We start from the raw sequence: 25,557 nt of genomic DNA, 5'->3' as shown, positions 1-25,557 counted from the left end.
ATATCCCACTCCTAGACTTTATTTGGGGAAATGTAAACAAATTTTCCATTTGCAAACTGGGCAGCTAGAGTAGGGCAATTATTGTGACCTGTAACAGTAGTTATTTAGCATCCTCTATGTTCTAAGGTGGTCATTTACATATACTTGGGGGCTGACTAGGAGGACAATGAAAAGAAGCAAGAAGCCTGGAGTGTATCTAATGGACTTGATCCTCATTTTCCCCACTGTGCAACAAATTAATTATCCCTCCACACTGTAAACCAAAAGGCTTTTTTAACTCAAATACTTCTAGTGAGTTGAACTCAAAGTCAATGAAAAGTCATTATTGCTTAAAATGTTTATATGGTACTGACTCAAAACTAAATGAGAAGTCACATCATCTCAGTTTTTTTGAAGTTATGATAACAAATAAACTTTTTACCCAGCATGCTCTATCGCATGTAAAAAAAATCGAATTGTTTTTAATATCTGTGTTTTTGCATGTACAGTGCCTTCGGAAGCTATTCAGACCCCTTGACTTTTTCCACATTTTGTTAGGTTACAACCTTAATCTAAAATGGATTAATAGTTTTTTTCCCCTCATCAATCTACACACAATATCCCATAATGACAAAGCAAATACAGCATTAAGTGCAAAGGGTTTCCTCAAAAGTTTTGAGTAATGACAGCACATTGTCATTACTCAAACACACTCCAGCGGGTTTCTACAAGTGGAGTAGCACCTTGAATGAAAAATATCCCACAACAATAGCTTGCGGCAATATTGTGTTAGCCCCAGTGTGAAATAGTTTCCTTTAATTGAGTACAGCATTATGTCCCTGCTACAGAAATGTAGTTGCCGTTAATTTGGAATGAGAATCTTAGGTAGAGTGAGACTCCCAGGGACATGGAAACTGCTTAACAATGATGTAGATTGGTGTCTGACATCGTGGTGTTGCAATAGTTACACAAAAAGAAAGAGAAAGAGAGATGAGGTGGTGAGGAGAGAAAGAAAAATGCACCTGTTCAGAGGCCAAATTGTACTTTAATGTCAGGGGTACAAAATCTCACACAAACTTAGACTTCTGGCAAAAAGAGATTACTTCGGGGCCTATGCTGGATAATCAGGAAGTGTGTGTGTCAGTGTGCATGTCTAGCCTTAGCTGGCAGATATAAGGGATATGTGTTCCAGCTAGGACTCACTGTGCAAAACCTTTGGGGATAATAGTAAAACAGAGATTCAGAAAGCTGGGGAGTGTTTGTGTTAGAGGCTGTCGCGATGACAGTACAGACAACTCCTCTGACAGAGAGGACATACATATAGAAATACCTTTGTTTGTCTATCACTTCTGTGGCAAACAATTATAAGGTAGACTATCACTGAACCATGGTGAATAACAAAGCATTACACTGTTAAAATGAGGTGCTTTGTAACACCAAAACTACTGGCAACTGAACAACTCAGCTGCAAGTATTAAGTATGTTGGTTGTTTTTGTAATGTAGACGCATGGAGTCAGGGAACAGGTGGAGATCGTGAGTTTAATAAAAACTAACATGGAGAGTACAAAACAAGAGAAGCGTCTGGACATGAAAACTGAACCAATACTGCCTGAAGAGTGATGTTAGATAAAGGGAGAGTAATCAGGGTAGTGATGGAGTCCAGGTGTGCGTAATGAGGGTTGCCAAGTGTGCGTGATGATGGGTTGCCAGGACCTGCGACGTCGAGCGCCGGAGAGGGGGAATTGTTTTACATCAAAATAAAGCATTATAAAAATAAAAGGTGGAATTCAACAAAAACTATTCTCTATAGGCCAGTAAAGTATCACCAATCAATATGTAGGCTATAAACCATTTGCATTTCTAATTAATTGATTGTATGAAAAACCGTTTTTTGTTGTTGTGTGTCTTGATGCAGCCTTTTACATGCACTGAAACCCCTAAAAGCAACAATATTCAGGTTTAATAACCACTTTGGGTTACTCAGAGTACTACATTTCTGTTTTAAAACCCATTCTGTGTATTAAAACCTTTACATTGGGTTTACATTCAAACATCCTCCAGACACCAAATCTCAGCTTACAGTAGGTGCATTACTTTTCATGGTTTCATTACACAATCATGGTGTTTTAAGACTTTCTGTTTTTACAGTGTGGTCATCAATTATCAGAATCTGTGCTTATGGAGAACGTAAAGCTTGGATCTCAAGGCTAGTTTCTTTGAAATACTTGTTTACATCTCCATCAATACAATGTGTACATGTAAAAAAAAACAACATAGGCCTACTTTCATAGAAAAATACATTTATTGTGAACAATTACAACATTTTATTTTGTTTACAGTAAGATATTAGCGTAGCTAACAAAATTAACAATACAGCAAAGCTCATGCACTACAATGTTAAGCAACTTTTGCTAACTCTTCAACAAGACCATACGATAAATGGTTTAAAACTTTTACTAATATTCCAATCATATTATCTTAGATGTTACTGTTAAAAAGTGATTTATGACATGCTAGAAAAAGTGAACGATATTATTGTATTAGCAGTAGGCTAATAGATAACACAAACTCTGTTCAGTGTGCCAAGATTCTAGAATGGCCAATCTAATTTAAAAAAAATGACATACATGCTTTTTATCCACCTGTACACCTTTTAACAGCCTCAATTATAGTCTAGAGATTGTTTCCCAAGCAGCCACACTAATTTGTAGTATGCCTTTATATGTTATTATTTCCATTCCACCTCCCTTGTGTAATAGTACAGTCGATACAGTTGTCATTATCAAATGTACATCTGTAAGATAATCATGTTGCGTTAAAGTATTCATTAGCAATGCTAATTGAAGAAAACAATTACTCTTTCAACAATGGCATGTTCTTATGCCTATTTCTGACATTCACAGATGTCATATTACGCTTCCTCAATACTCAAGGTATATACACCAAATGTATTCTCCTGCTATATAGATTTCTAAAGTATTGTGAAATACATTAAGTAGCAATTCTCAGCAACCAAAGTATATGGTGAAAACCACGCTTTTTAAATTGGTACATTGAAACACCACAACCTGTACTTACAGTACTCAGAATCTCATTTCTTAGACATTAGAACAAGTAGGAAACTCTCTTGTGATCACTCTCTCCCCATTTCTTCCATTTTCTCCTGGTGATAGAATATATAAACACAGGTATAATTATTATGAATAGTGCCCCCAAAGACACTATTGTCTCCAACACCCCAATAAAGCAAATTACCCCAGTTGGTGTCATTTGAATGTTTTGATGTTGGCAGCACTTTGAGGACCTTTATGTCGACCTACCAACCGAACTAGCATAGGAACCACTGCAGGCATCAGAGTAATCATGGAATCTTAACAGACACACAACGGCCATATTATTGAATCTAATAGTACAAGTTAAAGTTCCCATATTGCTCTGCCCATTGAGAATAAATAGTTGGGACGCAACAGAAGAGAAATCTATCTGTCTCAGATCACTAAGGTCTGCTGGAGGACAGACCTGCTGTGAAATGAAGATTGGCCAAAGTGCTGACCTCAAAAAGCCTTCCGCCCACATGTCTATCAGGACCACTGCAGTGGCACTATTGTCAAAAACAGTCAGCAGTCCCCCTGATTTAATAACCCAATGGTTTCCCTATGTTGACCTTTATGCTTTATGCACACACGTACACATGGATATTGTACTGTATATATGTGGTAATGGTGGATTAGGGGCCTGAGGGCACACAGTGTGTTGTGAAATCTGTGAATGTATTGTAATGTTTAAACTGCCTTATATTTGCTGGGGATCCATATTAAATACAAATACTTACAGGAGCTTATGGTACAAAATAAATTAAATACAAAGGCACTTAAAGGTTTGTCAAGTACAATACAGTAGGCCTAAACCGTGAAACTTTTTGTATCTTGAAATGGCTAATCATAATGCTTTCATGACACTGAATATTGATACAGTGCTTTCCATTGCAATCCATAATTCTGTCAGAACTCAATATCTGACACAAACCTATTCTGATAGACGATAAGGTGCTGTGTCGTTTTTATTGCAGCTCGCTTGACGCATTAGCTATCTTTATGAAAATGTGTGAGTTAACTGACTAGCTAGCAGTTTGTGGCTTTTAAACTTGCAGTCCTAGCAATGATGAAAACGTATTACAATGTTTCAATTATACGTTTTATATGTTTTAACCAATGTGTTTAGCGTGATTAATTATTGAAATTGCAAATTAACTTGATGTCTATTACGACATTTTACAATATAACTATTGCCCATATGTTACAGCGCACAACAGAGATTTGTCTTCTGCTGTGTGTGGACAGATGATTTACATAGGCTACGGCATGTGATGATTTTCATGGGAGCTTGGCTCTGGCTCATGGGAGCTTGGCTTGGCTCTAGGTCCATTAGGCAGGTCCGCCACTTTTCTATACGGTAAAGTCTAACTTACCTCTGGTCCTGGCCTCCAGTTCTTTCTCCATAAGTTCCTTCTCTGAGGGGAACTCACTGTGCTTCATCTTGGACATGGTGTTGTTCTGCCCAACCGTGCCGATCCTCTCCGGCTCCTTTTCCTGGTTCTCCTCAGCCTGGACATGGATCCAAGGGATTTTCCTAACAAGCCAGACACCACTCTACTGACGTCATGTGAACTTAACCTGCAGTTCTGTAACAACTTCACTTCTTAGTTGATAGTTAAGAGTATAATGTAGCTTTTGAATGCCACTAAGACAAAATAAGAAACAATTGGTTGACTATAACCAACCAATCAATATTATTACGAGAACATACCTTTTGAACTTGAAGATGAAGAATGCAACTAAACCAACAAACGCCACAGATAGCAACATCAGCATGGCTGAGCTACTGTGAATTGGGTTGGAATCAACCAGAGGTGCTGGGGAAATACAGAGACAGAACAAGACTTTAGGCTACAGATTTCTGCTTTAGCCAATTCTTTTGCTGATATCATTAATTTAATGTAGTTATGTCTTTGTTACTCTTGTCTATAACTGTTCTGTACTTTGTCATGTACTTTATGTTTTGTGCTGACCCCGAGAAGAGTAGCTGCTGCATGAGCTACAGCTAATGGGGATCCTAATAAACTAAACTAAACCAACCATGCCAAACGCGCAAAAAAAGAGTTGGTAAAAGCAGAAACAATTTCAATGGGAGAAAACAAGGGAAGAAACCAGCAATCATTTGCTTTTATTCACTTAGCAGGTGTCCATTAGGTCTGACTGAGCATCTGTCATGTTTCATTTTAAGAAGGGCCTCCATCCATGAGGTCCCGCTCTTTCTCCCTATGCCTCTGAAAGATTTGCGCTTAGTCATGGCTTTAAGTGCTGAGGCATAATATTCAGAATATGTATTAACCCACCCCCAACCCATCTTTCTCGCTTCCAAGAGGAGACCAGTGAAGTCGTTGACCTTTCTACAGCATTTTAAAGGCATCTCAGACCTTTCCATGCAGACACAATTTAAGACACATCAGTAACTGAATGAAAAGGGTAAAGTCATGTTGGGTTGATTGACAAGTTTTAGTGATATGGTAATATCCAAATGACCCTGTTGACTTCCAAGGTGCATACTAAAGGTATCTGTTGTTAAAAGTATCATTGATTGCATGACTATAAGACTGTAATAAGCTAGTTACAAAAGAGATTCAAGGAAAAATATCTATCAATGTCAGCTGTTGACATCAGGTGGTGAATTGAGTGTCAGTACAGTGCTTATTATAGTATTTAGAACTGTTTATGCATTGTTATTTAGCACTTTATACTGTGAAAGAGTCAAAGAAAAACTGCAACTTACCCGAAGTTAGCTGTGTGATGTAAACAATTATTTGAGTGTCAGGTTTCAACTCAAACTGGATCAATCCTTGGTTCAGGGCATTTATAAGAATGTCTGATATCTGTTTCACAGAATTGAAAAATGACATGCCACCCCAAAATGTGCATTTGCAAAGATTATTCTTTCAAATTTGAAGAAAAGCTGATGATAACATTATCTTGGAAAACAAATTAAATCAGCTAACCCCCCCCATTGGTGATACAAATGTGCATTTTTTGTAGATTAATTACAAGATAAGAAGTTCTAGAAGATTTTCTAAAGCACAAACAAAAAATATGCTTACACTCACTAAGCCCTCTTCGTTCCCTTTCCCATGTTCAGACAACTGAGTCTCAGGCAGGATAAATAGTTCTGCTGTTGTTGGAATACCTGGAAACAACGATACAAACAGCTGCTCTTCTGGAAACCCAGACACCTGTAACAGCAATCTTCCAGTCAAACATGCACACTGCTATCGTGGGAAAACACATGATACTACACATCTATGTTTACTTTACTTCCTTAAAATGTCACATTGAATTAAGGAGGGTTATCCTCATCATGTCTCATGTTTTGAAATAGTTAAGACCATAAAAGCCATTGCGTGACAACCTCATGACGACTGTTGTTCCTGAGGGAACTTATTCCTGTACCTGTGACACAGCTGTCCTCACCACGCGGCCCACATCCTCTCTCCACTCAGGGATGTCAGGGTTGTGCTCGTCCAAAGTCGGAGAGAATGATAACAGCAGGGATTTGAAGAACTCTGCGAAACATGGAGGATGATTCCATGAACCCTCTACCACAAAGCTTTGCCGTGTGGCAACATACCATTAAGAATCCTTCAGTTTGCTGGAATTGCTTATAACCTAACATGAATTTACAATTTACTCTTGTTTCTCATGACATAGAGGTGAGTAGAAAGGAGTAGAGGTGACGTTCATATTTTCACTAACAAGGCAGTGTTAACATGGATATAGAAGATGTGTGATTAAAACAAGTTGTGTACCTATGTTACATTCATATTAAAGCCTTCGAAGTCCTTTCCACTCACCTTTAACAATGATGACCTTGGTATCCTGAAGTATGTTGCACCCAGAAGACACCTGGACAATGACCCTGTTCATGCCCTCCTTCTGAAACGTGTACGCGATGCTTCCACCCAAGGTTATTAAGGACTGGGTTATGCAAGACAAAGCGAATGGCATAGATAACCTCACAACCTTGCCTTTTGCAGCACACATGGAATACACAAAGGACCAAAACAACTTGCTGCGAATAAGCAATTCCAATCTACAATATAACAAGGTACCTGAACTATGCAAGGTGTTGCAACCACACAGATACAGCAGGAATGGTCAGTGTAATTGGGAGAAGGACTCTCACCTCAGAGCTGTTTTCAAACCACCAGAAAAAGGTTAGTGTTCTTTGGTGGACGGGCCAGACCACAGCAGTTAGGTTGGCTTCCTTCTTTCTGATGGCCACAATAGGAGCTGAGAGATACACACGTTCCACTGGGCCTGAGACACAAAAGAGAACCATATTAGCCAATATAAACCAAATGCAGTCATTTTGGTAACAGTAAATTGGTTAATTTACAAATCCAACATAATCCAATAGCTTCATAAGCACTTAAAATGCATTGTTGTTGTAGGTCAATCTATAGTTCTTGATGTATGATAATCTGTAATCTATGCTGGTGTCAGTGGCTTACTGCGGTAACATGCTTTTTGTCAGGGAAAATCATGAAACCACATGAGACTTAAGGGAGCCAGTGTTTCTTGTTGACATACTGGTGATATGTAAGAATATGGAGCTGCTGTCATATCCCTGGCTGTTCTCAGCATGTGCTGTCACTCTGAAGATCCCAGGTGCTCTATAGCTGTGTTTGATCCCATCGCCTCTCCGGCTCAGGTTGTACATGACTGTGATGCCATCCCCAAAGTCTAGCTGGATATATGTCCACAATGAGTTTCCCTGGAGATAGGAAGTAAGACAGACATCATTAGTCAGAACAGATTGTTATGACACTGCATTATCTTTCACAGGGAAGAGTTGTCTAGGGAAATACTTGGGATGAGCTTTGAGATTAGACATAGGAGAAGCACTCTGGAGACGAGAACGAACTAGAGAGAACTCAGGAGGAGAAAGTGAGAGATAAAGATAGAAAGAAAAAGAAACAGAGACAATGTAGTGAGTCATAGTGCTCTTTCATTCCAAAACCAGACAAAAGCGGTTCAGACTCTGGGGACGTCACGTCATCCAACACTTCAAAAGCACAAGATAATCCAGGACAAACTTCCACAGCTCCATGATGAAATAATAATAATAATAATATGCCTACTAATGACACAGTATTGGTTAGTGGTGGGAGAGGAGACTCACATCGTCCAGATGCACCAGGAAGGTGACGTTACTGCCCAGGTTGGCAGTGAGGTCTCCATGGCTGGTGGTCAGTCTGAGGCCTCTGGGAGGCCTGGGGGAACAATGCTGTTTCCTGGGGGAGTACACATCCTTTCCTCCCTCTTTGCAGTTATTAGACAAAACCTTCCTGTACCTACCAGTGACAACATTCACAGCATAGATGTAATTTTATAATTGAGAGTGAGACTGGATTTACTGTAGTCTCAATGCAGAGAAAGACATTTGCTGAACAAAGGGCCCTATTCAATCAAAAACAATACTTACTGAGTGGGAAAACACTGAATATCAAATCATTGCACAGAAAGAGTGTTATTTTGCCCAAGGGAGGAAGGAATGAGGGATAGTACAAGTTACTTACCCTGTGCTATTGAGGTAATTCTGGCTAGTGCTACAGCTTCTTGGTACCGTGTTTGGGTCGAACCAAAAAGCAGGTGAACACTTTCCATCAGCTTGACGTTCATACCCATAATCACTGTAAAACATGAGACTGGTCATAAAACACTATCTACTTTCCCCTCGCTGACACTAAAAAGATTTTGTAGTTGAGCAATAGGTCAGTATTTTTTGTATGACTGCAAGACTACAACTAGTGACATGATTGTTGTCAGAAGAGATTTTCAGAGATAAAGATACAATACATTTAGAATTAATTTAGCAATTCCTTACTTATTAATTGGATGAAAATAAATAATTTGTCATTATGTAAATTAGACAAGCTTAGTCACATTCACAATTTGCAAACCATAATTGGATTGTGTGGATGCATGCACAGTGGCTACATGCAATAAACTGGAGAACATTAGGGAAATTGAAGAGGTATAAAGTTGAGCAAACTAATCGTTTTGGTGATTAGATATGTGATTAGGGGGGCTGTTAAGTCCTGTGAGGCTCCAGTAATTAAGAAACAATTCCATTTAATGTCCAGTAGAGTGTTGGGGGATGGGTTACATGTACAATCCCCTTGCCTACTCACTGATGTAACAACTGAGGAAGTCTACCATAACTTTACTTACCATTCAAAATCATATGCCCTGCAGATGCATGGTTCTGAGGATATGACTCGGGAGTAGTCCTGGGTCAGCATACAGCGGTTCCCTGGCCTCCGTTTCATAAAGGTCTGCTTTTCTCCCATCACACATGGCTCTCCCTATCAAACGCATTACATTTCATTACATTGAGTCAATGTTTTTTACAGATCAATAGCCTGAAATTATATGAATGTACAATGTGATTCAGCTGTTTGTGTGTGTGTGTGTGTGTGTGTGTTTGTATGTGTGTACATGCATCTATGTGCTGTGTTCACAGTGACAATAAACAAACATGCCTATCTTGATGTTGGCATCAAATCAATAGCTTTCATTATGTACATAACCTTGTTATGTAGGTTCCAAGTCTGATAATCTCCGTCCATGCATCTCCTGCTAAAGATGGCTTTGTAGTCAATCTTTATCAGCTGCCATTCTGAAATACGACTTAAGTGTCCAGTGAAACTTAAATCAACGAAACAAAACATTACGTAAGTTATTAGCCTTATTGTCTTTGTCTCTTGTAAAATGAAGATGTTTCCCAGACTAGTGTGTTGCTGCTGTGGCCCAGACATTCAACGTAAACACATTAACAAAAATAAAAAACTTTGCAAACACAGCTATGTGTATAGTACCTCTGGCAAACAAAACATTGTAAATTGAGAAATTAAGTTTAGGTGCTATTTACCCATTCATGCATAATAACAACACTATTTTACTTTCATAAACAGATGACCTGTAACCAAGAATATGAGTTCTTTGTTTACTTAATGTTGACCCAACCCTAACTCCACTTACGTGATGATGTGATTCTCTGGTTGCATAAGAGCTCCATCCAGAAACAATGGAACCAGAGAGAAACTGTGACGATCCCATTTCTTACCCTCGTCCAGACTTATCCTATTTCGCAACACAGGACAACAAATATTAACATCTGATTAAATACATAATGTAGTTAATTACTATGCTGGTAATGGCATAATTACATGTACACCACCATTTCAAAGGATGTAACTCTCTGGCATCTTTGTAATCTTTGTAAGGTGTGACAATGAAAAGAGTTTAACAGAAAATATTTCTAACCATTTCTACAGAGTCCAAATTCCTAGTGATACCGTTCTTATGACAGTAAGATACATTCTCATCATGGATGAAAAATGAAGTACCCATATCAACCTGTTCTCTATGTGGAAAAGTATCCCAACTATGCACTCAATAATAGAACTAATGTTTCACAGGTCTAGGTAAATGTCAAGGGTGACAAAACATAAAAAAGAGATATGACTCACGCTCTAAAAATTGAGGGACTTAAATCACCCTTCACAGATCTTAATTGATTGTGACACTGTTTCAGTACGGGGGATATCAAAGTATCTGGCGTGACAGGGTTCCAACAACACAAAGACCCAGGCCCACAAAGTCCCTCAATACTTCAAACCTGGACTTGGCAACATTTGCATAAAAGTAATTTGCGAAAATACCCACGAACAGTGCAAAGCGGTAACATTCTTTGTTGAAAAGATTCTGACACTTTTGATGTGGTGAGAGAAACAGTTGCAGTTGATGGAGACAGACATGCCATGCAAATATACCTTGCCAATCAGCATTTCCAAGGCTACATTTAATCGTATGCAACAACAACACCAAAACTGAAATCAGAATTAAATGAACTGTGTCCTTAAATGGGAACATCAACATTAGTCTTTATGCTTTGCACACCCGTTTCTGAAATCAACTGATAAGGCACAGTATAATGCATCTTTACATACAATGAATATCATTATTATACTACCATATACATTACCTTCAGAAAGTATTCACACCCCTTTACTTTTCCGCATTTTGTTGTGTTACAGCTGAAATGTTGATTTTTTGTCACTGATCTACACATAATAACAATTAAAACCTGTTGGGGATACCCCTTCCCGTTCGGATCCCGTTAACGGGATTGTTTGACAAGATACAACGTGCGAAATTCAAAACAGAATAAATCGAATAATTTAAATTTCTCAAACAATCAACTATCTTACACCCTTTGAAAGATAAACATCTCCTTAATCTAACCACGTTGTCCGATTTCAAAAAGGCTTTACTGCGAAAGCATAAAGTTAGATTATGTTAGGACAGTACATTGACAAAATATTACACACAGCTATTTTCAATGCAAAGACAGGCGTCACCAAAAGCAGAAAACCAGCTAAAATGATGCACTAACCTTTGACAATCTTCATCAGATGACACTCCTAGGACATTATGTTAGACAATACATGCATTTGTTGTTCTATCAAGTTCATATTTATATCCAAAAACAGCATTTTACAGTGGCAGTGAAATTCAGAAAATATTTTCCCTCAAATGCTGCCGGTGAATCAGCGCTACAATTTACAAAATTACTATTCGAAAACATTGGTAAATTATAATATTGTCATTCAAAGAATTATAGATTAACATCTCGTGAATGCAACCGCATTGCCAGATTTCAAAATAACTTTACTGGGAAATCACACTTTGCAATAAACGAGGTGCTATGCTCAGAAAAATAGGCTAGGCGATACAGGTTAGTGCCATCTTGGAACCATCTAAAATCAAATATACTATTGTAAATATTCACTTACCTTTGATTATCTTCATCAGAAGGCACTTCCAGGATTCCCAGGTCCACAACAAATGTAGTTTTGTTCAAAAAAGTTAATAATTTATGTCCCAATAGCTCCTTCTTGTTCGCGCGTTCTGTAGGCTACTCAAAATGTACCAAAGGGCGCGGGACTTGTCGCCACGAAAATGCCCAAAAATAATATTTACGTTCGTTCAAACATGTCAAACGTTGTATAGCATAAGTCTTTAGGGCCTTTTTCTATCAGAACTTCAATAATATTCAAGGCGGACGATTGCATTGTCTTATAAAACGTTTCGGAAAGAAAGGGTCCCCACACGCATGCGCGTCATAGTAGACATGGCCATCCGCCTGTGACCTAGTTTACAGCCTTCTCGTTCGGTCAGTTTTTACAGGAGAAGACTCAAACCACTTTGTAAAGACATCTAGTGGAAGCCTTAGGAAGTGCTAAATGAATCCTAACTCACGGTGTGTTTCATAGGCAAAGTGTTGAAGGTGATTCCACAAATCAGATTTCCACTTCCTGCATGGAATCTTCTCAGGTTTTGGCCTGCCATATGAGTTCTGTTATACTCACAGACACCATTCAAACAGTTTTAGAAACTTTAGAGTGTTTTCTATCCAAATCTACTAATTATATGCATATTCTAGTTACTGGGCAGGAGTAGTAACCAGATTAAATCTGGTATGTTTTTTATCCGGCCGTGCAAATACTGCCCCATCCCCCAACAGGTTTTAATGTCAAAGTTAGAATTTTTTGGTAGAACATTTTCCAAATTAAGAAAAAATGAAAAGCTGAAATGTCTTGAGTCAACAAGTATTCAACCCCTTTCCTATGGCAAACCTAGATAAGTTCAGGAGTAAAAATGTGCTTAAAAAATGTGTTCAATAGTGGTTAACATGATTTTTTAAATAACTCCCTATCTCTGTACCCCACACATTCAATTATCTGTAAGGTCCCTCAATAGAGTAGTGAATTTTAAGCACAGATTCAACCACAAAGACAGGGTTTTTCAATTCCTCGCAAATATTTGTTAAGATAAAAAAACAGATGCTGAATATCCCTTTGAGCATGGTGAAGTTATTAATGAGGCTTTGGATGGTGTATCAATACACCCAGTCACTACAAAGATATAGGCGTCATTCCTAACTCAGTTGCTGGAGAGGAAGGAAACTGCTCAGGGATTTCAACATGAGGCCAATGGTGATTTTAAAACAGTTACAGAGTTGAATGGTTGTGATATAAGAAAACTGAGGATTGATCAACAACATTGTACATTTACATTTACGTCATTTAGCAGACGCTCTTATCCAGAGCGACTTACAAATTGGTGCATTCACCTTATGATATCCAGTGGAACAACCACTTTACAATAGTACATCTATATCTTTTTTTGGGGGGGGGGGGTTAGAAGGATTACTTTATCCTATCCCAGGTATTCCTTAAAGAGGTGGGGTTTCAGGTGTCTACGGAAGGTGGTGATTGACTCCGCTGTCCTGGCGTCGTGAGGGAGCTTGTTCCACCATTGGGGTGCCAGAGCAGCGAACAGTTTTGACTGGGCTGAGCGGGAACTGTGCTTCCGCAGAGGTAGGGGGGCCAGCAGGCCAGAGGTGGATGAACGCAGTGCCCTTCTTTGGGTGTAGGGCCTGATCAGAGCCTGAAGGTACGGAGGTGCCGTTCCCCTCACAGCTCCGTAGGCAAGCACCATGGTCTTGTAGCAGAAGTTGTAGTTATCATAAGTGTCGTGTCTTTGGCCATCATTAAACCTGAAGACAGGTTTATCAAATAACTCTGTAATTATTATTACGTGATTAACCTGTTGGGGCTAGGGGGCAGTATTGACATCATATACTGAACGTAGAAAAGGCTGTCACATGATGCCTTTTCCTGTCTGTGTCCCTGGGGGCGTGCCGGTGACTTGGTAAAACTTTAAACAGAAAATACAATTCTCTCACATTAACATCTTACAAGCATCCCAACATATTCCAAATAGGTTTATCCTTATTCATTAATTGTATACAACCATTAGATGTAAGTCTCATCGCTGAGGCTAGTATATAAACCTTATTATGGTAATATGGCCGTATTGTCTCTCATGAGTTTCACAACATTGTACCAAACGGACCAGTTCGTAGCTGGATTGGGTGGACCATTTCAGTTTGTCCGTGATATGTACGCCGAGGAACTTAAAACTTTCCACCTTCTCCACTACTGTCCCGTCAATGTGGATAGGGGGCTGCTCCCCGATCATCTCCTTTTTTTGTTGACATTGAGTGTGAGGTTATTTTCCTGACACCACACTCCGAGGGCCCTCACCTCCTCCCTGTAAGCCGTCTCGTTGTTGTTGGTAATCAAGCCTACCACTGTAGTGTCGTCTGCAAACTTGATGATTGAGTTGGAGGCATGCATGGCCACGCAGTCGTGGGTGAACAGGGAGTACAGGAGAGGGCTGAGAACGCACCCTTGTGGGGCCCCAGTGTTGAGGATCAGCGGGGTGGAGATGTTGTTTCCTACCCTAACCACCTGGGGGCGGCCCATCAGGAAGTCCAGGACCCAGTTGCACAGGGCGGGGTCGAGACCCAGGGTCTCGAGCTTAATGACGAGTTTGGAGGGTACTATAGTGTTAAATGCTGAGCTGTAGTCGATGAACATCATTCTTACATAGGTATTCCTCTTGTCCAGATGGGTTAGGGCAGTGTGCAGTATGATTGCGATTGCGTCGTCTGTGGACCTATTGGGGCAGTAAGAAAATTGGAGTGGGTCTAGGGTGTCAAGTAGCGTGGAGGTGATATGGTCCTTGACAAGTCTCTCAAAGCACTTCATGATGACGGAAGTGAGTGCTACTGGGCGATAGTCATTTAGCTCATTTACCTTAGCTTTCTTGGGAACAGGAACAATGGTGGCCCTCTTGAAGCATGTGGGAACAGCAGACTTGGATAAGGATTGATTGAATATGTCCGTAAACACACTAGCCAACTGGTCTGCGCATGCTCTGAGGACGCGGCTAGGGATGCCGTCTGGGCCGGCAGCCTTGCGAGGGTTAAAACGTTTAAATGTTTTACTCATGTTGGCAGCAGTGAAGGAGAGCCTGCAGGTTTTGGTAGCGGGCCGTGTTGGTGGCACTGTATTGTCCTCAAAGTGAGCAAAGAAGTTGTTTAGTTTGTCTGGGAGCAAGACATCGTGGTCAGCGATGGGGCTGGTTTTCCTTTTGTAGTCCGTGATTGACTGTAGACCCTGCCACATACCTCTCGTGTCTGAGCCGTTGAATTGCGACTCTACTTTGTCTCTATACTGACGCTTAGCTTGTTTGATTGCCTTGCGGAGGGAATAGCTACACTGTTTGTATTCGGTCATGTTTCCGGTCACCTTGCCCTGATTAAAAGCAGTGGATTGCGCTTTCAGTTTTGCACGAATGCTGCCATCAATCCACGGTTTCTGGTTGGGGAATGTTTTAATAGACGTTGTGGGTACAACATCACCGATGCACTGGCTAATAAACTTGCTCACCGAATCAGCGTATTCATCAATGTTATTGATGACGCTATGCGGAACATATCCCAGTCCACGTGATCGAAGCAATCTTGACTCGTGGAATCCGATTGGTCAGACCAGCGTTGAACAGACCTGAGCATGGGCGTTTCCTGTTTCAGTTTCTGTCTATAGGTTGGGAGTCGTGGTCAGATTTTCCGAACGGAGGGTGGGGGAGGGCTTTGTATGCGTCGCAGAAGTTAGAATAACAATGATCCAGGGTTTTGCCAGCCCGGGTTGCGCAGTCGATATGCTGATAAAATTTAGGGAGCCTTGTTTTCAGATTAGCCTTGTTAAAATCCCCAGTTACAATAAATGCAGCCTCAGGATATGTGGTTTCCAGTTTACATAGAGTCCAATGCAGTTCTTTCAGGGCGGTCGATGTGTCTGCTTGGGGGAAGGATATACACGACTGTGATTATGATCGAAGAGAATTCTCTTGGTAGATAAAGCGGTCGGCATTTGATTGTAAGGAATTCTAGGTCAGGTGAACAAAAGGACTTGAGATCCTGTATGTTGTTACGATCACACCACATCTCGTTAATCATAAGGCATACACCCCCGCCCTTCTTCTTACCAGAGAGATGTTTGTTTCTGTCGGCGCGATGCGTGAAGAAACCAGGTGGCTCTACCGACTCTGATGACGTTCCCCAATTGAGACATTTTTCCATGAAATAAAGAACGCTATAATGTCTGATGTCTCTCTGGAAGGCAACCCTTGCTCGGATTTCGTCTACTTTGTTGTCAAGAGACTGGACATTGGCGAATAGTATTCTCGGGAGCTGTGCGCGATGTGCCCGTCTACGGAGCCTGACCAGAAGACCGCTCCGTCTGCCCCTTCTGTGGCGCCATTGTTTTGGGTCTCCGGCTGGGATCCGATCCATTGTCCTGGGTGGTGGACCAAACAGAGGATCCGCTTCGGGAAAGTCGTATTCCTGGTCATAATGTTAGTGAGTTAACGTTGCTCTTATATCCAATAGTTCCTCCCGGCTGTATGTAATAAAACTTAAGATTTCCTGGGGTAACAATGTAAGAAATAACACATCAAAAAAACAAAATACTGCATAGTTTCCTAAGAACGCGAAGCGAGGCGGCCATCTCTGTCGGCGCCGGAAGTATGATGCTTGCAACAAGGAACTCAAGTAATAATTGCAAAAGATGTGGCAAAGAAATTTACTTTTTGTCCTGAATACAAAACATTATGTTTGGGACAAATCCAACACAAACACATCACTGAGTACCACTCTTCATATTTTCAAGCATAGTACTGGGTCTGCTTGTCATCAGCAAGGACTGGGTCTGCTTGTCATTGGCAAGGACTAGGGAGTTATCCGAGACAAAATTAAACAAAATAATGCAAACCAGGAAAACCTGGTTCAGTCTTCTTTCCAATATACACTGGGAGATGAATTCACCTTTAAGCAGGACAATAACCTAAATCACAAAGCCAAATCTATACTGGAGTTGCTTACCAAGACACCATTGAATGTTCCTGAGAGGCCTAGTTACAGTTTTGACCTAAAGTGGCTAGAAAATCTATGGCAAGACATGCAAATGGTTTCTAGCAATGATCAACAACCAACTTGATGGAGCTTCAATTATTTTTTGAAGAATAATGAGCAAATATTGTACAATCCAAGTGTGCACAGGTCTCAGACTTACCCAAAAAGGCTCAAAGCTGTAATTTTCTGCCAAAGGTGTTTCTAACATGCATTGTATAAAGGGAGTTAATAGTTATCTAATCAAGATATATTACTGTTTTATTTTTCATAAATGTTTAATAAATATTAGAATTGTTATTCTACATTTGGGAGTATTAAATTCATTTTTATCCCACTTTGTAACAACAAAACGTGGAAAAAGTCAAAGGGTGTGAATACTTTCTGAAGGCACTGTACTCTACAGTGTAATTACAATGAACATACCATATGTGCCGGATGGGTACTGTTGCAACTAAAGACACTGCAACTAAAGCACCTCCATTGTCAAGAAACCAAACACCAAGTTCTTCTTCAAATATCTAATAAAAAGTAGAAGACAATAAACATATGATTTACATCAATAGTTTTTCATATTCATAATGCATATTTAGGAAAATCGGACTGTAGTTGGAGCCCATTTGAGGCAAAGATGGGTCTCACCTGTCTCCAGCTATTGCCGGCATCAGATGTTATAAACATTCCAAGGTTAGTGGAGGACAGCTCTGTACCAATGTTGCCTGGAAAAAAAAGAAAATCTGAATTCATATACCGGTATATTTGCATAGTAAAGATACATATTTGCAAAGAAAATAAATGATCATAACATTTTCATAGCTATGCAGCTCATTTTATTTTATTTTAGACTGCCACCAGTCATTGGAGGACTTGATCCCATTATGAACACTTTTATTGATCTGTATTCTATTTGAAGATTTTTCAAATTTCTACAGTACCACAGATAAAAGCTTGCACAATGTTATCAGCTGTGCCTGTCTTTACAATTTTGTTGCTAGAACTCAAATATCATGCAGTATAAACCTTTTCAGCTTCTGTCCTACCTGTGGCTACGATGATCCCTGGTGCTGAGTCCTTACTGAAGATGCGTCCAGGCAGGTAAGGGTTCACAGGCATATCCAGGTGCAGATGCAGAGAACAAAATGGCTGCCAAAACAAACACAATGGATTCCATTTAGACATAGGCCTAAACAGTGGCGACCCGTTTTTCAGGGCCTTTCTTGAGTAAGGCAGCTCCAAAATGCAGGTGTTTCTGTGCTGGTGGGGCTGCCAGCGGAAAATACAGAGCATAGGGGTTGGTAATATTCTCTAGTTGCGCCATGATTGGCTCAGTGTTCTGTCACTCATGGGGACACTACATCACCGCAAAATCTACGGGTAGAGCTAAAAACTTCAAGCCCCATGGGTGCTGCCATTGAGTTACATTAGAAGTGCCCATCGAAGAAGGCTCAAGATAATTGGCCACAGATAAAATGAAGTCAAATCACGTTCTATAGTAGCTTTGATTATACTTCCAAAATCTTAGCTAGCAAGCTAGCAGTCATCATCAAGCTAGCAGACAATCTACTGGCAAATCCTTTTCAACCCTTGTCATATGAAGATAAATAATGAAGAGAAATCATAGATAAAGCAAATCGGTACTCGTTGGCCATTGGACATAAACATTACACAACAAGTTGGAAATCGCAAATTCAACAATGAGTGGTTTAGAATCAGTGGCTAACTGCAAGCAATCACTAGCCTGCTATTCGGTGGAGTGGGTGTGTGGTCCAAGTATGGGTTTAAGGGTCTCTTTTCCAAGCTTAAAAGAATAAACATTCAACATTGGCCATGCTGTCAATCCAGCATGACTTCTGCCGCACTCAAAACAACTGGAAACTCGGAACTAGGAAATCTCAGATTTCAATGAGTTCAAGACAACTGGGAACTCTGGAGAAAAAAATAGCTCCGACTGGGAAAATACATTTTGAATGGTCAACCAACTCAGAATTGAAAGTCGGGAACTCAGGCCTCTTTCTAGAGCTCCGACCTGAAGATCACTGACGTCATCATGATTCAACCTTGTTTTTTTCAGAGTTGGCAGTTGTCTTGAAAGCACCATAAATTCAGAGAATGACAGACTTTGATGACAAAATATGCCCACAAAGGACTGCCGCGCCTGTTCCTGTTCAAGTGAGCACAGCACAACAAGGTGAGTCCAAAAATGTATTCTGCCCTACCAAGCAAAAAGGCAGTAACTGCTCATTTGGCCGAAAATGAGTTGTCATTTTTGCAACATTAAATACATGCTTAATCATGTGTACAAGTATCCTGCCTCTATTGTATTGTGTTTTGGTGAAAATGGGGGTCATATTAGCAGTAACTGTACTAGGTTACTGTGAAACCAAGGTAAATAAAAGCCATTTTTCTCAGTTCCACACTATGAGCAGTTACTGCCTTTTTGCTTGGTAGGGCAGTATTGTATGCCCTACCATTGTAATACTAAGCATACTGTATGTTGTGTAGCAAGCTGTTAGTAACCCATGTACATCACCCTAAGAATTTTGTCAATGTCCCCCTTATAATTTAGCCTATTGTTCTGACTTGGTGGTGAACATGTAGCCTATAGCGCTGTTTTAGAGAAATGTAATCATTGAATATTGTAAGAACTTTCATTGTCTGCTTACATGCCCCATTTATTTATCCTACCATTCTGACTTGGTGTACAGGGAGAATACTGTAAAAAATGGTCCATGTTCTGAATTCTGTCACCGTACATTTCAAAAGTGCTGAACAAATAGTTATATTGACTATGTCCGTCCTAGCTCGCTCATTAACGTTTTATTCGAAATTACGGATTTCCGCTTATCCGCTCGTCGTCCCCTTACGCTATAGATTGTACATCTCAATTGTCAGTAGAAACCAAATTTGTTTAAGCAAGTCAACCATATCAGTTGTAAATTAGGCTTAATGAACTGTTTTGCTGCCAGACAAGGCTCTGCTGATAGCCAGGTGTGGCAGTGGTAAGGTGTTGGGTCTGCTGTTGGGAAAGCTTTATGTAGGCCCTAACAGTTTGTGGGTACCGTTTGTCACCGTTCTAGTGCAATTAATGTATTGTTTAGTGTTGTGTTGTGTAGTGGCTTTGCTGGCATGCGTCAAAACATATATACTGTATATATTTTTTGGGCCCACCAAGATTTACATGCTAAAATCGCCACTGGGCCTAAACCAAGACATCAAATAAAATGCATCTTATAAGGATCTATACTAGGTATACAAAAGATAAGGAACACCCCCCCCCCCCCACACCCTCCCTGGAGCATTTCACAGGGATGCTGGCCCATGTTGACTCCAATGCCTCCCACAGTAGTGTCAAGTTGGATTGATGTCCTTTGAGTGGTGGACCATTCTTGATACACATGGGAAACTGTTGAGCGTGAAAACCCAAGCTGTGTTGCAGTTCTTTGCACAAACCGGTGCGCCTGGCACGTACTACCATGCCTAGTTCAAAGGCACTTCAATATTTTGTCTTTCCTATTCACCCTCTGAATGGCACACATACACAATTGTCTCAAGGCTTAAACATCCTTCTTTAACTTGTCTCTTCCCCTTCATCTACACTGATTGAAGTGGATTTAACAAGTGACATCAATAAGGGATCATAGCTTTTACCTGGATTCACCTGGTCAGTCTATTTCATGGAAAGAGAAGGTATCCTTAATGTTTTGTATACTCAGTGTATATCTGACTCATTTATATATGACTCTGTGTTCAAACTAATCTCTTTGAAAAGGAAGTTTGCAAAGACCATTTATGAAACAAATCAACATTTGAATATTTTTCACCAACAGATTTAAACTGGCTACAAAGGACATTGGAGCTGGCTGTTCCATTCTGAAGCAAACAAGCCATGTAATAAAAAAAATGTATCCAAGGTGCAAAGACTAATCTGACCAAATTGCTTCATTTACTGATACATCTAAATTACTAATGTCTCTGATGTAATTCCCCCAGAGGGGAGGCAATTTGTATGACAGACAAAAACATTATTATTATCAAGGCACAAGGTGAGACCCAATTGCAGACACAGGAGGCAGATGGTTGGAGTCATACAATGTTTATTAATCCAAAGGGGTAGGCAAGAGAATGGTCGTGGACAGGCAAAAAGATAAAAACCAGATCAGAGTCCAGGAGGTACAGAGTGGCAGACAGGCTCGTGGTCAGGCAGGCGGGTACAAAGTCCAGAAACAGGCAAGGGTCAAAACCAGGAGGACTAGAAATAGGAGAATGCAAAAAGCAGGAGAACGGGAAAAATGCTGGTTGACTTGGAAACATACAAGACGAACTGGCACAGAGAGACAGGAAACAGGGATAAATACACTGGGGAAAACAAGCGACACCTGGAGGGGGTGGAGACAATAACGAGGACAAATGACACTGATCAGGGTGTGACAATTATACACATTTTTCCTCTCAAATCCAATAAAATTGTATTGGTCACATACAAATGGTTAGCAATGTTAATGTGAGTGTAGCGAAATGCCTGTGCAGGTAGCAGGTAAGGTGGAGGTGATATGATCCTTGACTTGTCTCTCAAAGTACTTCATGATGACTGAAGTGAGTGCTACGGGGCGATAGTCATTTAGTTCAGTAATATTTGCCTTCTTGAGTACAGGAACAATGATGGCCATCTTGAAGCATGTGGGGACAGCAGACTGGCATAGGGAGTGATTGAATATGTCCGTAAACACACCAGCCAGCTGGTCTGCGCATGCTCTGAGGACGCGGCTAGGGATGCCGTCTGGGCCAACAGCCTTGCGAGGGTTAACACGTTTAAATGTCTTACTCACGTCGGCCACGGAGAAGGAGGTTCCGCAGTCCTCGGTGGCACTGTATTATCCTCAAAGCGGGCAAAGAAGGTGTTTAGTTTGTCTGGAAGCAAGACGTCGGTGTCTGTGACATGGCTGGTTTTCTTTTTCTAGTCCGTAATTGCCTGCAGACCCTGCCACATACGTCTCGTGTCTGAGCCATATTATACATTCTTTTAAAAATGCATAATATGTGCATATTATATTAACTCGCTTTTCATATAAGAATAGATTATTTAAATGAATATCAAACATATCTAACACAGATCACCATGGGGCACTGTCTAACTGCCATTTACTGTAATGTAACTTTCATTAGGGTGATGTATTTACAGTGATTAAGTTGTCAAATTGAAATATTTGAGGTTAATGTAGATTTTGAACCGCTTGATAGACTGGAATGTATTGAACTACACGTCTAGGATGAGATTCCCTTACCGACCCTTTGCCTGACAATGTAGATAAGTAAAAGGTAAAACTGATTAGAGACCAGGCAACTGCCATGAACAACTCTTACTATTAAATCAACAAGCTTCCGGTGGGTTAAAACATTTGATGAATGAATACTTTAAGAAGCAGTATCATCCACTCCAATGACTTCAGCTCACCAGGATGCAGTGCAGACTGTTTCCAGCCACATCGGTGTTAGGGGCTTGCAGAAGGGCCCAGGTCTGACCCTTGTTATAGGTAATGAAAGTCTTCACTTCATGGTCCACCAATTTGTTGGCAAAAAATATGCCGTTTATTCCTTCTACCTAGAATGACAATAAGCCAAACAGATTAAAGAAAAGCGTCATCACATTGAGAGAGTGTATATCATTATTTAAACAACTTGGTTATGGTTATGAAAAGTCCTTGCACTATGCAAAAATACAGCGGAGATTAAATCATACATAGGAAGTGTGCCTTCAGAGGTACCAAACAAACGGTACTTAACATAGTAAAATGGTTTAACTAAGAGCGCCTTATGGAGGTCCTTCCACAGGGAGAGTGTCTTACATACACATATAGTAAATGTACCTTATACATGTCGACCAGTAAATTTCCACCTGGCTCTCTTCTGGTCCTGAGGTTCTCTAAAGACAGAGTGAAGTAGACCCCTGGAGAGTCTGAGATATACAGGCTGTAGGTGTAATTCTGGTTCCACTCCTGTACAGCCGCAAACACCTGCTTCTTATCTGTACTGATGATGTGCATGTCCTGTTAGATGAGAGAGAGAGCATGGAAGGGTGAATAGACAGGCGGGTAGATAGAGACAAATTAAGAGTTTCATTCCAAAACACTATACATACATTTTCAGAAATGTTGGTAAATGAGCTTTTATTGTTTAAAGAAAATATGAATTGGTGTGATTGGTGTGTCTTTTCACAATCTAATTGTGGCATGGGGTTGTTCAATGACAAACATGCATTTGTAAAAAATCTAACACTTGATTGGTTTCATTTCAGAGAGACAAATAATCATGTTTCTTTACTAAATTCTATATATCTGCCTCACTCTCAGATAAATAAGTAGTACTGCTAGGCTTTACAAAGTGAAATTTAACAAATAACACACATTTTTATAAAGAACTGTACAAATGACATCAATATTGTGACATCAATATTTAACATTTTTAGAAAAAAAATAATATAGTATAGTAATATGAGATCTGTGTGTAAAACATTTACATTTGAGACATTTAGCAGATGCTCCTATCCAAAGTCACTTACAGTAATTCCATTCATCTTAAAATAGCTAGGAGAGACAACCACATATCACAGTGAAATTTACAGAATACGAACATTCCATTCCAGCTAAACAATGGATATATAGAGTTTTGCCAAAAAATAAAAGAATCATATGAATCGAAAATCTATTCATTTAAAATCTGAGAGCAGTATTTTATACACACACAATAAGATTCCCATAAGCTATAATTTCCAATAAATAATAATAATGTGAAAAATTAGCAGATAGTGTTTTGAAAATAAACTCTCTAAATAGACAGTCATACAGATGGATGGAGCTAAATATACTGTAGAGCAACAGAGATAAATAACAAGTGAGAGAGTATCCATCGTCTGTGTGCTTCAAGATGAGCAGCATTCTGTCTCCACAGACAGCAGTGTACCTCAGAGTAAGTAAAGGGAGGCTTCAGAAATGAAAATGTCCTCAACCTGCTGCTGTATTTATTGCAAGGTGTATTTGGGTAGTGTGATGCTTACCTTGGGAAGACAGTATTTGGGTAGTTGAATTTGTTTGAATGATTCCCTCATATAGGACACAAAGTAACTCGCCTGCCCTGAATTGGTAACCTGAAGAAGAAAAATAGGTCTTGTTTCAATAGCTCTTGTGGGCGAGTAAGCACAATTCTCGCTTGTAAAGTAAAAATTTGATTAAGTATGTTAAAATCATCGATGTTTCAGGCATGCTGGCGTTCATTAGAATTAATCCATTTGAAATGTCACTGATTTTAACACACCCATTTCATTTTACTCCACCTCGACTTAAGATGGTGGAAACACTGACTAACCCCACAGAAGAACTCTAGTCTTTTTCAGACCTACATCATTGGAATGAAACTACCTTCTGGAAGTCGAAAACTAGGTAAAACTTAAATCCCGTTCAGGTAAGTCGAGTTTAGACACTTCATTACAATAATTAAAACAAATATAATGTGGAAATCAATTTCAAATCAGAAACATTTTCATAATTTAGGGACTTGATGCTACAACACATAGAAGGCAATACAAGTTTATACAAAGACATCCAAATGACATACCACTGTATTTACGATTACTTTAGAAATAGTTGTGTCCTCTAAATGTGTATTAGATGTCCTGCTAGCACCAAACACACTACATTAGAGCATCCGGATGACTGTGTGATCACGCTCTCCGTAGCCAATGTGAGTAAGACCTTTAAATAGGTCAACATTCATAAGGCCGCAGGGCCAGACAGATTACAAGGGCGTGTACTCTGAGCATGCGCTGACCAACTGGCAAGTGTCTTCAATAACATTTTCAACCTGTCCCTGACCAAGATTGTAATACCAACATGTTTCAAGAAGACCACCATAGTCACTGTGACCAAGAACACCAAGGTAACCTGCCTAAATGACTTCCGACCCGTAGCACTCACGTCTGTAGCCATGAAGGGCTTTGAAAGGCTGGTCATGGCTCACATCAACACCATTATCGCAGAAACCCTAAACCAACTCCAATTTGCATACCGCCCCAACAGATCCACAGATGATGCAATTATATTGCACTCCACACTGCCCTTTCACACCTGGACAAAAGGAACACCTATGTGAGAATGCTATTCATTGACTACATTTCAGTTTTCAACACCATAGTGCTCTCAAAGCTCATCACTAAGCTAAAGACCCTGGGACTAAACACCTGCCTCTGCAACTGGATCCTGGACTTCCTGACGGGCCGTCCCCCAGGTGGTAAGGGTAGGTAACAACACATATGCCACGCTGATCTTCATGGGGGCCCCTCAGGGGTGCGTGTTCAGTCCCCTCCTGTACTCCCTGTTCATCCATGACTGCATGGCGAAGCACGACCCAACACAATTATTAAGTTTGTCGACGATACAACAGTGGTAGGCCTGATCACCGACAATGATGAGACCTCTCCCTCAACGTGATCAAGACAAATGAGAGGATCATGGACTACAGGAAAAGAAGGGCCGAGCACGCCCCCATTTTCATCGACGGTGCTGTAGTGGAGCAGGTTAAGAGCTTCAAGTTCATTGGTGTCCACATGGTCCAAACACACCAAGACAGTTGTGAAGAGGGCATGACAA

At 40.2% G+C, this 25,557-nt stretch overlaps 1 protein-coding gene across 1 annotated transcript in view; it reads right to left on the bottom strand.

Annotated features, from left to right (window-relative positions):
- Positions 1–2,263: 2,263 nt before the first annotated feature.
- The window catches only part of LOC106605659 (VPS10 domain-containing receptor SorCS3), a 78,612-nt gene continuing 55,318 nt past the window's right edge, over positions 2,264–25,557 (bottom strand). The window contains exons 8-27 of the mRNA XM_045720996.2: positions 23,970–24,059; positions 22,783–22,962; positions 22,371–22,517; positions 17,959–18,061; positions 17,561–17,637; positions 17,345–17,439; positions 10,075–10,176; positions 9,624–9,741; positions 9,265–9,398; positions 8,610–8,723; positions 8,213–8,384; positions 7,621–7,804; positions 7,214–7,347; positions 6,882–7,005; positions 6,481–6,593; positions 6,132–6,263; positions 5,810–5,909; positions 4,787–4,892; positions 4,449–4,609; positions 2,264–3,143 (exon numbers count right to left, since the gene is read on the bottom strand). Coding sequence (XP_045576952.1) covers positions 3,079–3,143; positions 4,449–4,609; positions 4,787–4,892; positions 5,810–5,909; positions 6,132–6,263; positions 6,481–6,593; positions 6,882–7,005; positions 7,214–7,347; positions 7,621–7,804; positions 8,213–8,384; positions 8,610–8,723; positions 9,265–9,398; positions 9,624–9,741; positions 10,075–10,176; positions 17,345–17,439; positions 17,561–17,637; positions 17,959–18,061; positions 22,371–22,517; positions 22,783–22,962; positions 23,970–24,059 — 2,451 coding nt within the window. The 3' untranslated portion in view covers positions 2,264–3,078. The remainder of the gene's footprint in view (positions 3,144–4,448; positions 4,610–4,786; positions 4,893–5,809; positions 5,910–6,131; positions 6,264–6,480; positions 6,594–6,881; positions 7,006–7,213; positions 7,348–7,620; positions 7,805–8,212; positions 8,385–8,609; positions 8,724–9,264; positions 9,399–9,623; positions 9,742–10,074; positions 10,177–17,344; positions 17,440–17,560; positions 17,638–17,958; positions 18,062–22,370; positions 22,518–22,782; positions 22,963–23,969; positions 24,060–25,557) is intronic.

Source organism: Salmo salar, chromosome 01 (assembly GCF_965601325.2).
Source record: "Salmo salar chromosome 01, fSalSal1, whole genome shotgun sequence".
NCBI classification, from domain to species: Eukaryota; Metazoa; Chordata; class Actinopteri; order Salmoniformes; family Salmonidae; genus Salmo; species Salmo salar.
The sequence above is the reverse complement of the archived record's forward strand: the minus strand, read 5'-3'. Positions and strand labels throughout refer to the sequence as shown.